Source organism: Amphiura filiformis, chromosome 8, assembly GCF_039555335.1.
Source record: "Amphiura filiformis chromosome 8, Afil_fr2py, whole genome shotgun sequence".
NCBI classification, from domain to species: Eukaryota; Metazoa; Echinodermata; class Ophiuroidea; order Amphilepidida; family Amphiuridae; genus Amphiura; species Amphiura filiformis.
This window is the reverse complement of record NC_092635.1, coordinates 51,920,871-51,937,624: the sequence shown is the minus strand read 5'-3', so window position 1 is coordinate 51,937,624 and position 16,754 is coordinate 51,920,871. Positions and strand designations below refer to the sequence as shown.

The 16,754-nt window shown below is 37.8% G+C and overlaps 1 protein-coding gene across 1 annotated transcript in view; it reads right to left on the bottom strand.

The window, feature by feature from the left end:
• Nucleotides 1-217: 217 nt before the first annotated feature.
• LOC140159195 (paladin-like) overlaps nucleotides 218-16,754 on the bottom strand; it is a 156,209-nt gene continuing 139,672 nt past the window's right edge. Inside the window, 9 exon segments of the mRNA XM_072182584.1 lie at nucleotides 218-376; nucleotides 4,449-4,604; nucleotides 5,521-5,742; nucleotides 7,008-7,060; nucleotides 7,063-7,156; nucleotides 8,134-8,286; nucleotides 10,442-10,495; nucleotides 12,858-13,037; nucleotides 14,767-14,883. Of these exon segments, the coding sequence (XP_072038685.1) occupies nucleotides 233-376; nucleotides 4,449-4,604; nucleotides 5,521-5,742; nucleotides 7,008-7,060; nucleotides 7,063-7,156; nucleotides 8,134-8,286; nucleotides 10,442-10,495; nucleotides 12,858-13,037; nucleotides 14,767-14,883 (1,173 nt within the window). The 3' untranslated portion in view covers nucleotides 218-232.

Below are 16,754 nucleotides of genomic sequence, written 5' to 3'. Positions count from 1 at the left end.
AGAACTCATTCGTTATCATTGGCAGAATGTTTGTGTGGCTGCTGTGGAGACTATAAGCCCCCTTGTCGTAGAGGTTTCCTAATCAGTCCACATGTGAGGTACATCTGTTTGACCCCCTTGGATGACACTCCAACTTCCATGTTCACATCACTGCCCCCTTGAAGTTAATGTCATGTGTGATGTACATAAAAGTGACCCCCTATGATTCCCCCCCCCCCCCAGAATTCCATGTTCACATCATTGCCCCTGAAGTAATGTCGAGAGGCTTTCTACTCCATCTGTCTCTGATAGTGCTCACAGGATATTTCTCATCGCTATCCAAATCATGGAAATGTAAGTTGTCCAGGACCTCATAGGCACCGATTTTACGTCCAGTCTAGGCATAGAAAACGACAAAAACAATGAAACCATTATTGCTCAGATTTAAAACTAACATGATGTTGACAGATTGGGCTATTCCATTTAAAATCCACACTACCCCTGTGGAAGATTTTGAAAATATCTTTCACAGGGGAGTATGAATTTCAAATGGAATGAACACGATTAGCAGCTCCATTTGAATTTCATACACCTCTTGAGAAAGATTCAACCTGAATCTTCCACAGAGGGAGGGTGAGTTACAAATGGAGCTGATAACGTGTTCATTCCATTTGAAATTCATACTCCCCTTGTGGAAGATATTTCCAAAATCTTCCACAGGGGTAGTGTGGATTCCAACTGGAATAGCCCATTGCGTGCATGTTTTGGTAAAGGCACTATCAATAATTGAATATATGAATACAAAAGCCACCTAAGTCCATACTTAAACCAAATTGAGTTAAGCATGGGAAAGTGTTCCTTTACATAGGCCTGTCATATGTATGAAAGAACAACTCAAATTCATCCTCTGTGTCTATTGAGCATGTGAAAAATAGCATGTATGAAAGAATCACCCAATTCCATGATTTGAGTCTTGTAACACATTGATTAAAATCCAGTATGTATAAAAGTCCACTTGTAACACATTCATTGCTAGAGAGTGAAAAAAAAAAAAAAATGGGTTTAATAAAGAGCTATAAAGGAAAGTGTGTGGTTTATATTACATGGCAGAATGCTTATCAACATTATACATACCTGTGCGCTTTATTTTGTATTATCTTACTAGTGGTAATCTCATTCTAACATTGTTGTCTTTGTATAAAAATAAAAAAACCACCAAAAAGTCCAAAATTTAAAATGAACCCCACAAAGTCCCTGAAATGCTAATCGTCATACCTAATACAGGTTAATCCACTCATTTGCACGTAAAACTTACCATATTGACCAGGTAAATCTAACTGAAGGAATTAAAATGATACACAGGTTTTTCTCTCAAAATCACTTCCCATGGACTTAGGTGGCTTTTGTATTCATGTATTCAATTCTTAGGGATACATAGAAATTCTTGACTTTTGTAGGAATAACTTCATCCTTATTAGGTTTTTTTTTTCATTCTTGTCACTTGCAGAATACGCCAATATTTTCGCGGGAATATATTTTCACGGTTTCATGTATCATTGACAATTTCACGGGTTGTTAAATTCGCGGTTGTGGATATCCCCTCAATAGAATAACATAGTAAAATGCTTAATTATCATGTTTTCGCGGGGTTTTATTTTCACGGATGCCTCTTGATCAGCGAAATCAGCGAAAATTAAACCACCGCGAAAATTTCAGCGTATACAGTAAGATACCTTGATCATTTTTTGATTTAGCAAAATTAGGACCTTTTATAGTAACATCAAATGAAGAGTTCAGGCATTTAACATCTGCACTTATACATTAAGCCAAAAAATTAAGGTACCAGTTGTGTTCACCCCTGTATATCCTAAATAAAGATATGTCAAAATTTAAACAATCAGCCAATACCTGCACTCTTTAGCTCTGATTTAAGACCTCATTTGTTGAAATTGGTTGAGAATTAAAGAAATGGTGATCTAAAACCTATGGAAGAAACGAAATCTAAAGTTGCACTTTTGTGTTCTAATCAATGAAAGCACAACACTAGTTTTAACGTGCTAATCATTTAGTACGAGGAACCCATACCGTACTTAGCTCTGCTAGTACGGTATGGGTTGATCTGTATGCAGAAAGCGAGTGCAACGTAATTTCAATGGAGCAATTAATAAACAGTACAAGGCTCCAGAAGCTTAAATATCTGCATGTTTGTCATAATATTAATTACACGGGTTGTTGTACTTCTTACCTAAACATTCATGTTTGAAATTGTAATTAATACTCCATTATGAATCCAGAAAAAAATAAGTTTCCAGAGCACACAATTCCAATGCAAGTTCAACTTTTATTCCCGTAAATATGAAATATCACATGATCAGGTGTCACGTGGTACATGTCAGCGCTACGTCATTGGCTCTGACTGGCAAAGCGATGACGTCACTCTGTTTACGCTGTTTTTATGACTTTGATTTTAGGGCCGTAAGCTTGCACGTACCGAATTTTTTAGATGAGTTTTTCATCTTTTTTGGTGATTGTACATGCAATGCAGCATATGGTTCTTTTCATAAGGAACACAGGATTAGTTTGATGAACAATTTAGAGTGAGTATATGTGTAATTTACTGACAATCGATGCACTCAAACTGAGATGCCTCTTCTGTGCAAACTTAAAATAGGGCAGCATCAATAACGAAAATGTCATACCGATAAATGACACGTCTGTTTTGCCCGTTTTTTTTAAGTTTGCCTTGCGAACTACTAATCAATGGAAGCACGGCGCTAGTTTCCTTGTTCGAGAACGCTTTGTGTACAAATCAATAGGGCGTACATCAGGAGCAAACTGTAACTTTTAAATTTGCATCTACCTTGGGTTTTTCAATCGTGTGTCTTTATTTCTTCTTCTTCCATGGTTGTGCAGTCCTCATATGGATGAGTATCAAACGCACTGCGAGGGTGGTCATGCGTGGTACAAGCATGACATAAACAAAACAAATTGTGCGCAAAATAAACAGGTGCGAGTAAAAACTGGTAGCAAGATGATTACTGTTAGCAGGCCCTCAACGCAGTCTTGAAGGCGTTGAGGGAACAGGATGCAGCTGGGTCTGTTGACAGGCTGTTCCAGTCACGGATGGTGCGTGGAAAGTATGAGTTTAAGTAAGCTGTTGAACTACACCGCGGATATTGAAAGCGGGAACCATGGCCTCTGGTGATTGAAGCTAGTGGAGTCATGTACTGGGACCACCTGATGTCGATGAGGTCAAACCGTATGCGATACATCATCTCCAATCTGCATTGGAGACGTCTGGTAGCCAAGGTGGGCCATTGGAGATCTTGAACCATGGCTGACACACTGCTGGAGCGATCATAGTCACCTGTGACAAACCTAGCACAACTTCTCTGAACCTGCTCAATCTTTCTGATGTTGCGTTCTGAATGATTTCAACGAATGAGGTCTTAAATTCGAGCTAAAAGATGCAGCTGCTGGTTCCAATTATGACATATCTGTCTTTGTTTAAGATATACATGGGTGAACATAACTGGTACCTTAATTCTTTTGCTTACTGTAATGATGATAGCTTTTTGACACCCTAATTTTAAAAATCAAATAGTCCAATGTATATTTTTGAAACTGTGATCAAAAATAGCTCATATTATGTTCTTTTATTCTGGTACCTTCAGATTAGTTCACTACTCAAATTTAAAGACACAAATCAATATTGTTTGATTTCAGTTTTTGCCCTATGCGTGCAATGCCTGTTTACCATACTGTAAATGTGGAAACTTTCACATGATTAAATTTTCGCGATTTGCCAATGAACTGTTTGCCTTGTTTTTAAATTCACGAAAGTTTCCTTTCATTGACCTGCCATATTGTTTGTAATAAATGCCCCCTTCTAATAAATGCCCCCCTCCAATATTTCCTTGAAAATTGACAAATACAAACATTTCCATGTCACATCATACAATAAGCTTAAAACTTGCATCAGTCTATGTCAGTCATGCAGTGATGATCGCTAAATTGCAAGGACAAAACCTATTATGACTCAAACTTCCATCCATTTCATTGCCTAATTATGGTAGAATTTCACCAGATTTTTGCTTCATGACGCACTTACGGGGTGTAATTTTGAAACAAAAAATGAAGATTTCTGTGGGCGGCGCCATGGAAATAGCATTTGTATAGTCATAAATCCCTACAGGAGCACCATCGGGAAATTGAACCCGATTTTAAAGTTTTATTCATTGACAATTCACTTCCAATAAACGCCCCCTTTTGGAAAAATGCAACGCCCCTGGGGCGTTTATTACAAACAATACGGTATACACAAAAGGAATATATTCACGCATTGTTATTTTTGTGGTAGCAGTTTGTAATGTGAAAAGTGCACAAATAATGTAGCGCAAAAATGTCCACTTTCACTGTAAAGGTAGTATTGTGCACCAGACTCTTCTAACCCTTTTTGTCAAACTTACATCCTTCATCCATGTGGTAAAGTTTTTCTCCCAGTTGTGACATCTTTCAAGATGCATGTAGCAGTTGAACAATATCAGGTAGATGTATCGCTCCAGGTAATCTAAACTCATTTGCCGCAGACTCTCAGCATCCGCATCTGTCTTGGCCACTTTGATCTGCAAAAAAAATGGGAAGTGGATGATTATATCTTGAATGCAGCTCAATTTGGAGAGTCCTATCTTTAGGCATGTCTTACACGGCATAGTTCGTAATGTATGATTTAGATTAAGAAGTTGATATTAACTGCATCCCATAGCAGGGCGTAAGATGATGCTAGATATATTACATATCATTATGACCACTAGATACTGATGAATAGCACCCCAATTATGAACCGTCCACTTTGGTATCCCTTTGTGTATTAGTCTACCCACAGAGGGTGCTGTTACTGATTTTTTATAATTGCAACTCCGTTTTTGCCTTGGTAGCTATTCATGGACGGCGAATGGCGTAATGTATTTCATGTGTAAGACAGGACTGGCTTAAATAGTAATTTGTTATTTCCCATTATGCAGAAATGACGGTGATATTCTTGGTATGTCAAATATGCATGTGTTCCGAACACATGTTATCACAGCCCCGATGGCACCTGAATGCCAGTGGTATGCCCAGGGCGGCTTTGTGGGGCTTTATTACCCTGCTGTTCTACAAAAATGTGCCAAATAAGTCTTATCAGCTCAGTTTGTTGGTCAAAAGGCTAATTTGTGTACATTTTTTAACCCCATGAGCACAGCTCGCTTTCTTACTTAAAGTGCTCATGATTGGTTAATTGCATGAGATAATCAACTGAGTAACCAACCATATTAATAGCTTTTAGATCTCTTACATATTGAGCTTAATCACCTTCAGCTCCACAGAATATTCTTACCATATCTCTGATTGGCTCAATACATAATATAGCCCTCTTTGTAACCAATCAACAGTGTTCTTAGAAGCATTTTGGCTGGTAGTGCCCATTCCGTTAATGTCGCCATAAAATGGACCAAAATGACATCCATGGAATTAAGGTAACCTTATCGCCATGGCACCCACCTTATTGTATGTAGAGAAGATGACCTCTCTCAAATGATGATGCATTGGTGTCATTGTCTCAGAGCATTTATCCAGCATCAGATCCACCTCTCTCTTCACCTGTGTTCCCCATGGCAACCTCCTCACAAGCTGCATCACTACGGAAAACTCGCCTTTGGTGTACTCTGCATGAGGGACGCTGATTCGCTCCTGTTCTCCCAGCTTTACACCAACAGGGAAACCCTGGAAGAAGATAGGCAAAAAATTATTATCTGAAGATATCCATGACATTTAGAGTTCAGAAGCAAAAACCAATATACTCATATCAGCCAGGAATTTTTGTTTCGGGTGGGGGGGGGGGGGGCAAAGTGAATATGAAATTGAAGCAAAATATGCAAGGGATGTAGCTAGGACATTTTTAGTGCTAGGTAGCATATGATGAAAATCTTGCATATTTGGCCATTTGTTTTGTCAAAATTGATCAAATTCTTCAAATTCAACAAAATTGTGCAAATTTGGACTCTGAGTGGCGGGCTCCAATGCCAAATTTGCAGTTGAGTGGTGGGCTCCCACCATCGCCCACTGTAGCTACAACCCTGGCTAATAAGCTTATTAATATTCATAAATATGCAAATAACATGACACAAAACTATGCAGCTACCACATCCTATCACCATACTAAGTTTGATATAATATTGATGGCTGAGCATGATACCATAACATATCAGTATGAGTCATAAAAATATCGGACGAGCCAACGGCGAGTTCGATATTTGTATGACTTAATCCGATATGTTATGGTATCATGCTAAATAAGCCATCCAATATTATCATTATTAGGTTTTCTTAACTCCTAATAACCCTGAAAACATAATAATGAAGTTGATTGGTTATAATTTACATTTAAGCTGCACAGTGGATTAATGGTTTTGCTTCCACCCGGATGGACAGACAGCCAGCCAGACTTTTCTGCGCTTTTTCTGTACCTAAATCATCAGGGTACAGCTGCCTGGCTCTCAACCGATCATGCGTGCCGTTAGACAACACATATGTATGAACAGTTTACAAACAACTACTATAATGATGTGTCATCTCATATCTAAAATAGCTTTCAAAACCACTAACATTTCATCAATAATGTACAGTATGTTTTAGACTGCTGCCCTCATTCATCAACCTTCTGGATTAATGACTGAGAAAACTATGTGGAAAAAAGTGACGGATTTTGCAACAGGATTCCTGTGGCATAGAGCATGTGCAGTTGGTTCCAAATTGACCTTTTAACCAAGTTTGATGTTTTTAGAACTTCAGAGCGCGATCTTGTCACAACGGCATGGTAGAGCAATGCAGTACATGGGCCCATCAGTCGCGCTATAGCGCACAACCAAAGTCGCATTGAATATTTTCAGAAGTCTGTCAAAATATGAACTGTAAGTTAAAGCAGTCGGCACTACGAAACATAACACAGTACAAGACGGCTGATTGGAATTAGTCTACAGTATGTTTACCTTTTTATGCCATATGATAAGTCCAGCTATAGCCATGGCATTTGTGGTGCGCCCTTCCCTGATTGGCAGTTGAATACCAAAGCTGGTCCATCCTCATCTGTATAGATGTCATCCAGGTCTTTTATGATGCCCCATATGTCATCAATGACCTGCCGCAAAAACAAATATCATAATTATTTTCACTGTAAACAATTTTCTTCCATCAGTCCGCAAACTCCCTGAGGAAGATTTTAGAAATATCTTCCACAGGAAAGAGTACAAATTTTGGGTGGTATTTAGCACATTATCCAATTATTCTATTGAAACCCACCCTCCCTCTGTGGTGGAAGATTCATCTCTGTGGAAGATTAATGTTGAATCTTTCTCAGAGGGTGTATGAAATTCAAATGGAGCTGCCTAATGTGTTCATTTGAAATATTTCATCTTCAGCATGGGTAGTGTAGATTTGAATTTTAAATTGAATACCACATTTACCAGGCTACTAAAAATGAACTTTATTTTATTTTAGTCTTTGGGAATACATTGTATCTTTGGTGTAGATAGACACGCACGGCTTAGAGAATTTCAGCTGATTGTAGCACCCTCCCTATCCCCAAGTAATTAGATATATACATATTGTTTACCCTTAGAAAAAAATGCTAATCATATCTGATCTCAGCTGGAACACAAATATATTACAAAGGATATTCTCATAAATTCTCATAGAGAAATCCATAATTAAAAGACATTTGGAACCTGACAATTCCCATTGGATCCCACTAAACTACAGCTACAGAAAATTGTTTCAATTTGAACTATTGAATGCTATGCTATGTCACCCTTGGGTTCACTACTACAGCAATGCTGACTGTAGAAGTTAACTTATTTCAAAACTTCTCCCAGGGTAGACCTACCCCCTAGAACATAAATTCCCAAGTGTAAGACTCTAAAACCATTGATTAAAGCCCAATATCACGGCTACGACCCTCAAAAGGTATATAAAAGAAAGGTGTACACAAAGCAACAGCTCCGAGTCGAATGTCCCAAGAGATTCCTCGACAGGTGTATATGTTACCTGGAGGTTAATTATTTTCAAATATTCGCTGGCCCTGCAAGTGAATTTGTCTTTTATTTATCCTGTACTCACATTCTCCATTAGACCTGCCTTTAGGTCTGGCACAGGCAAACGGTGATAGTGAAAATTGCCATTTTGTTTCATTTGTTCTGCTGCTACTTCCTGCACTGTACACACATTCTCAAACTGTAATGACTGTCTTGGTTCCGTCACATCTTGGTAGACCTACAAAGAAGGTAATAATTGTAACATATTAATTGGAAAAAAAGTGCAATGATTAACAGGCACAACACCTAGACATTGAGCCACAAGCCTTAGCACACTTTACAGGTTTTCACTGACCACTACAGTCACATATCATTCCATAAACCAGTCAGAATTAATAGGTAAATTTTCACGGGAAAATTTTCTGGACACGTGACACCCATGGGCGCAGACATATTAGCATTATGGAATGTGACCCCGAGCACAGGGGGTGTTCTTCCAATGTATTTGAATAGGAAGAATTCCTGCTTTGATGCAAAATAAGTTACTTGTCGCAAGTTAATAATATTATGGTAAGAGTTTCCGTAGATAAATATTTTTTTCCGTAGATAGATATTTTTGAAATTACGTTTTGATGATATTGTGAAGAAATTAAGATAACATAATATTTAATAAATTTGCAATGCACAAATTTCTATCAAAATTGTGGTCAAAAACACTATTCCAATTCAAAATAACTAAGACTTGAATAGCGAGGTCACCGCCGGGGGTCAGAGATCAGGCTCGAGGTTACACTCACATTGATACGCATTGGTCACGTGTCCAGAAAATTTTCCTGTGAAAATTTACCTATTAATGTTGACTGTAAACCATTAAACAACACGGGGACTTGCAGCTAAGAAGTGCACACCCTAGACATTCCACAATGGACCTTCACAGCCAGGATCAGCTCCCCAAGTTTCATACGGGTTACGAGACAATTAGGATTAAGTTCCTTGTCCAGGGTAGTTTCAAGCTAATTTACTTTTTCACGAGAAAAACTGTACTTCACAGGTTAAAAGGCAGTAATTGCTATATAATTTATTCATAAGGGACTTTGTTGCTTAGATGTACACATCCTAGACATTCCACGATTTGACCTTCACAGCCAGAATCAACTCCAGAGTTTCGAACGAGACAATTAGCAGTAAGTTCCATGTCCAGGGGAAATTCAAGGCAACTCAATTTTAAAATGATAGCATACTAAACCAACGATAGGGTTCGAACCCGCAACCTCTCACACCATAGTCGAGCGCCTTATAAATTAAACTGTCCCAAGTTTTCAAGAAGCATTCAAACATTATCCCATGTATCTCACATGCCATCTATCAATGGTCTATTTCAGTTGATATCTATACACCCCCTGTGGAAGAAAGGCAATGGATTGGAACCTGCATGATATACAGGACAGAGTACCCATCTTTCTTTCATTAGAGATTAGGCCAGACTCCACCGTGTAATGTTGCCGTGGGGATCACCACACCTCCTCTACAGTGAGTCTATTACCTTCCCAACATTTAAGAATACCGGTACCAATTTATACACCTGGGTGGAGAGGAGTAATCGAGATAAAGTCCCTTACTCAAGGGCAAAACACAATGGCCGCCGTGGCTCGAGTCCTCAACCTTGCGATGAGCCCATTCAGCCCGTAAAAGACACAACGAGAAATGATATTACGGAATTATTCCCAATACTGTAATGGAGAATGAGGCCACAGATGCGGGGGCGTAACCAGACCTGACCTTCCGGGGGCAAGATTTAAAAATTTCCCAATTACTGATCAAAAGTTGTACGGTATTTATGTGCGAGCGGCTTGCCGCGAAGAGTTAAAAGGATGGGGTCCAGGGGCAAGCCTTAGGGCCCTGGTGGGGGTGCAGGGACAAAGCCTTATTAGCGGGGATCCATGGGGCTGGAAGCTCCTGGTTTTTGGCATATTAGAACCTAAAAAATCAGTGTTTCAGAGTTCATATTTCACGATGAAAGTAGTATAGATTTGTTTGAAGTTGCACTAAACTTTGTACAACAGTTATCCCATCCCCTTTCTCTTCTTCCCTCTTTCTTTCCCTTTTTTCTCTTCTCCTTCCCATTTTTTCCCTCTTTATTTCTCTTCTTTTCCCTTTTTTCTTCCCTCTTTTCTCTCCTTCCCCCTTCTTTATTTTTTGCTCTTCTTCCCAGTCCCCCACTGGTTAGGCCACTGCAGAGATGCACCAAACAACTGTCAAAACGTGTCCAATTGTTTTCATGGATTGTAGTTTTATATCCATTTAATTTAGTTGAAAAAAACCCAAAAAACCCTCAAAAAACCAAAAAAAACACACCAAAAAACAAGAACAAACAAAAAACCCAATCAACTCACCTGTAATTGCTTCTCTGCCTTCAATAATTCTTCTTTCATTTCTTTCTCCACTTTCTACAAAGTCAGAACAATATACATACAGGAGTTAAAATACTAGAAACAATCATACAGTAATGTGGAAATCCTATTTTTCTCTCACTTTAGAATGTCTATCACATCAATCACATTTTGCCTAACCAAACAGGAATATCATGCAGTCACTTAAGGGATCTAAAATGAGCGTTTATTATGTTTAGAGACAGTATTTTTTGTGGGACATGAGAGCACCTCAGACCTATCGAATTGCATTCTGAATACGAAGCATGTCTTTCTGATATCAAATCATTTTCATTTTTTGAAAATCACAATATAATACAAATTTTATGACAAATTATAAAAATTTGATATTTTGCAAATTTTTGATATAATACAGTCCTCGAAGTAAATTATATAAATCTAATGACATATTCTTAAAGTGTATGTAGCAGGGAGGAAAAGCCGACGGTCAATTGAAAATTTTGACCTTCATATTGAAGATATGGATTTTTTCCCAAAAAGACCTAATTTTTTTTGGTGTTTTGGGAAAAAAATCCATATCTTCAATACTGAAAGGTCAAAATTTTCAATTGATCGTCGGCTTTTCATCCCACCTACATACGCTTTAAGTATAAATCATCAGATTTATAAAGTTTACTTCAAGTACTGTTAAATATCAAAAATATCAATTTTTAATGATTTGCCATAAATGTATATTAAATTGCGAATTTCAAAAATCAAAATTATTTGATATCAGAATGACATTCTTCAGATTCAGAATGCAATTCGATATGTCTGATGTGCTCTAATGTCCCACAATAAATACTGTCCAAACGCTCATACCCCAGCCCTTAAAAATGTCATCCAGTGGCTTTTTTAAACAAAGGGAGAATATAAGGTAGTAAATGCACATGGTCTACACAATAAAATCCATGCACAGTCAAGTACTTATTTGTTAAGTGCCGATTTACAGCTAGGCTTGAATTTATTCAGAGTGTCATCGTTAACCACAGACTCGGGAAGGCTGTTACACAATCGCACTGCCCTTGAAATGAAGGAGTACTGGTGATGAGCTATACGTGATCTTGAGATTGACAAGGAGCGACTGTGAGCTTGATATAAGTACATAATGTAAGGTTCAATGACACATCTACTTTTCCACGTCCACCACGTCAGCGTTTCACCAGGGCCGTCGCTAGAGGGGGGTGTGACACCCCCCCCCCATACACAATTTTGTCAGCAAAATTTGACTGCTGTCGGCAAAACCATGTGACTGTCGGCAAATGTAGTCAAAGGTATGTGTCATTGTCGGCAAATTGTGATAGCCATCTAACAGATTAATGTGTTAAGAAATTGTGTTGTTGTAACGTAATAGACATACTGTGAATGGTATTGTAGTTAATAGTTCAAAAAAAAATTTGAAAATTTTTTGACTCCTCCCCACTTTTTAGATTTCTGAGCGCCATCCTGGCTAAAAAAAAAAAATTTGGGTCAACAAATTACAAAAAAATTTCGTCGGCAAACCATAATGTACACCCCCCGAATCATATTGGTCTAGCGACGCCCCTGCGTTTCACTCACATCAATTCTTCGCAGGGTTGCCAAACTCGCGATTTAGTAGCCCAATTGGGCGACTTTTGAAGATTTTTCCAGTGACTTTTGATAATTTCCTGTTCTATAGAAACCAATGGTTAAGAAAAAAATTGGGCAACTTTTCAACATTGGCTCCCCACGACTTCCGATAGTTTCCTGCCCCATAGAAACCAGTGGTTAAGAAAAAAATTGAGCGACTTTTTGATTATTATTAGACCAGCGATTCGGGCTGAAATTTTTTGGCAACCCTGGTTCTTCGGTGATTTAGCATACTTGTGTATTATAAGGGAAAATGGTGTTTTGAGAAAATTGCATTTGAAAATTTACCACTTTTTGAAGCAAACAAGTAAAGTTTTCTTTATGATAAAATATGTATCTAAGTAAGTTAATCACATCAGTGGAACATTTTCTGTTTGCTCTAAATTAAAGAGTGATTAAGTCATAAACAATTTCTAGAAGTTTAAACTGACTTCCAGCAAGTCATAAACACATATGATAGTATGTCAAAATATTCAACAAAAATCTTCCCATGTTTTCACAGTGAAACGGTATTATCAGTGGGATATATACATATACCATTTTTTAGAGAGATTGTTCATGTAAAGTCTTCAAAATTCCAAAAAAGGGCTTTATTTTGGTCCATGATTTAATTGGGGTGAACATGTGAATTTTGGTGGGAAACAGGCTTATTTCCCCTTTTCTTTTCCTTTGCCTTCCTGATAATTCTCTTTAATTTTTTGTCGGGGGAGGGGGGCTCTGCCCCCTGCTGGCTACGCTACTGCTGAGGACTAATTATGTTAGTACTTACCTCTAATGTGACCCTATCAATCCCTGGCAGTATAATATTCTCTCCCAGATGTGACAATTCTCTTGGTGTGTAGGTACAATTATCACACTCTATTATCAGCTCAGCTCTCAGATTAAATGAATGTACTGAAGAGTGGTTATGCTTGCGACTCTCCATAAGTTGTATTAACTTGGCCATGCCCTGTAATGTTAACACATATATAGATAGATATATAGATTAAATGAATGTACTGAAGAGTGGTTATGCTTGTGACTCTACATAAGTTGTATTAACTTGGCCAGACCCTGTAATGTTAACACACATATATTTATATAGATAGATATATAGATTAAATGAAGGTACTGAGGAGTGGTTATGCTTGTGACTCTCCATAAGTTGTATTAACTTGGCCAGACCCTGTAATGTTACCACAAATATGTTTATAGATAGATATATACAATAAGCCAAAAAATTAAGGTACCAGTCGTGTTCACCCCTCTATATCCTAAATAAAGAAAAATGTGTCAAAATTAAAACAAGCAGCCAACACCTGTACTCTTTAGCTCTGATTTTTAAAAGACCTCATTTGTTGAAATTGGTTGAGAATTAAAGAAACGGTGGTCTAAAACCTAATAAAGAAACGAAATCAAAGGTTGCACTTTTGTGTTCTAATCAATGAAAGCATGATGCTAGTTTTAATGTGTTAATCAATGGGAGCATGGCGCTGGTTCTCTTGTTCATGAACGCATTGTGTGCAAATCAATATGGCACGCAATGGAGCAAACTGCAACTTTTAAATTGGAATCTTCCATGGGTTTTTGGATCGTCATATCTTTATTTCTTGAACAATTTCAACAAACAAGGTCTTAAATTCGAGCTAAAAGATGCAGCTATTGCCTGCTGGTTCCAATTATGACATATCTGTCTTTGTTTAGGATATACAAGGGGTGAACATAACTGGTACCTTAATTTTTTGGCTTACTGTAGATTAAATGAATGTTCTGAGGAGTAGTTACGCTTGTGACGCTTTATTAGCTATATTAACCCTAACCCGCCTGGAGCTTGATAAATGCGCTGTTCGTGCGTGCATCTCACATGGTGTGATGACGCAATCGCCTAAGTGATATATAGGCACGGTTTCGCTGGCCAGCGGCCCAAGACCTGTGGCAAAGTGTCGTCGATCCCGTGCTTGGCATGCGAGGGGTCTCGAGTCCGAATCCCACCCAGAGCAAACAACTTTCTTTTCTCTCTTTATTCCTTCCTTCTCTCCCTTCCCGTCGCCAAAAAGCCCCTGACGGGTTAGGGTTAACTTGGCCAAACCCTGTAATATTATCAAATGTAAAATATTGCTACATATTCATAAATGTTGATACAAACAAGATGCAGATGTACATTTAGTACTAGTGTTTACTTAGATGCCATATGTCTGGATTTTGGCCCAGAAAAATTAGAGTTGGTGTCCACAAAGTTTTTAGCCAAAATTGGGCCAATTTGGTAAAAAATACTTAATTTGGCATAACCAATTTGCAGAGAGAAAACACTGATTAGTACATTATAGTCTGTTTGCCATCCTTGAGGCAGTTCATTCAAATCAAAACTGCTCATTTTTTGCAAGAAATTTCAATTGAATGAACACAGCCTGACATAGCGTGATGATTTTTCACGTACACTGCACGATGTACGCAAGCGTGTGCAACACGGAAGTGAATCCAACCATGGGAACGCACTTGGGATTGGTCAACATTTTAATTATTGTAGTTTGAAATACGCAGTTTAAATGTCAAAGTATAAATAGCATACAAACCTTCCTATCCTTTACATATGTTTTACATTTACAGATGTAGGCTATAATAGATTAAGATGTTAAATTGTTATCCATTGATTGAAGTGCCTCTCTTAAAGTCTTAGCAGGCTCTACTGACTGACTCACCTCTGTGCTAGGTTGTGACATGCCATACACAGGCAGTCCTGGGACACGTCGAAAGTTGGATACTTTGACTTCTCGTTGTGAGCTCAACACATCCAATCCTAAGTAATCATCAGCAACCTGTAGGACAAAAAAAGCAAATCATTATAGATAATCATTTACATAATCCTAACACTACTATAAAATACTATGTAATAATCCAATATGCATGCATGCATCTACATGTGATGCAATAATGCTATCATCGTTAGTGAAGTGACATATGTGACCCATCACATCAAAACCAATCACTTCGCTGCTAGCTTCATTGGCAGATACACTAGGATCCACAACATGCTCATCTATCAAGGTACAGTTCTTTAACCCCAATACATTTGTACATTCACTGAATGACCTTTGAAAAATTTTAGGTCAAATTTTGCACTATGATTGTTTAATTGAGGTTATTGAACTATGCCATTGGGATGAGGCCATTGTGCTCCATAGTTATAACAATAAAAGAAGATGGGGAAAATATAAGTACAAAAGAAATTTGAGCTTGTTTTGCCTCATAAAACATTTTTACTGCATCTGATTTCAACAAGTAAGGTGTTATTTTAAAGCTAAAAAAACAGCAATTTATCCTAGTGTTTAAATCTCCATTTAAATTTCTGAAGTTAAATGGATGGTTTTGATGTGATGGGTCACATATACATGTAACACACGGTTTTGTTGTCTGGGCCAGTGAAATGCCCGTGGCGACTGGTTGCCGACCTTGTACTTGGCATGTAGGGGTCTTGGGTTTGAATCCCTACCAAAACAGACAACTTCTCTGTTAATTGTCTCTCCTTCCTTCTTTCCTTATAATTCGTCAAAAAGCACTTGGGCATTAGGGTCAAAGAGGCCATCTCATTTTGTATGCAAATTCCTCAGGGAATAAGTTAAAGTTGAAATTTATCCATGTCAATTCTGTTCATCTGCAGTGAACTAGCTGAGTGAGAGGGCCCCTTTAAAGCCATAATGAACAATCTTATAATATAAAATTATTTCAGCATTTTGATTAAAGAATAAAGAAAAATTAAAGTTTAATGGAAATCATATATTATGGCTTTAAGTTCCAAGGATTTTAATTCAAGCCTCCAGGGTATTAAGTGGGAACCAAGGGTTATGTTGTACTTCCTGTGACCAGTCAATCACACAGAATTCATCAATACGAATTGATTAATTCGTCTAATGACCATGGGCAGCGCCATAACCATACCACTGAGCAATGCTGAGTCTAGTCATCCACTTCCACAGACTATACACAAAAGAATCAAACTTTAAGAACAAAATTCATGAAAATTACTTCAAAATTGGTGTGTAAAATTATTATAGTTTGGGTGAATAAAATTCTAATATAATGTTTGTAAAACTAAATTTAAAAACTATTTGCTGACAGAAATAAAAATATGTCCACGAAAACTCTTGTAATAAACACACAAACTTGTAAAAAATTCACAAAATTTTGCACTGAAACTGTAAAGCTTACCGATTTTCCATTCAAATATGTGGTGATCACTTAATGCATACTACAAGGTCGTAATCCCATACTTCTTTTCTACAAGCTGAATGGCGCAATATGGCGACCTTCAGCAGGGTTAGCCGTGAATTGATTTATTCATATTGAATTATAGATCAATTCTGTGTATCACACACTGATAGGTTGGAATCCAGGGCTAAGTTGTACTTTCCGGTGACTGGGAGTCAAGGTTTACTGTTTTAGACTTAGTGGTTTCAGACGGTATAATTAATGTAATTTTGCTGAACATGTTCATCATGACTGTTATTGATAATAAGCAAAGTAGGCAAATTACCCATCAAGCCTTGAAATAAGTGGGCGCGGGGAGCAAATTTGATCTCGTAAAGCCACCAATTGCTCCTGGTCCTTGTTAAATTAACATGAACCAGGAGCAATTTTCTGAAACAAATTGCTCCTGGTTCTAATTTTGCACTTGATGCAATAGTGCTGT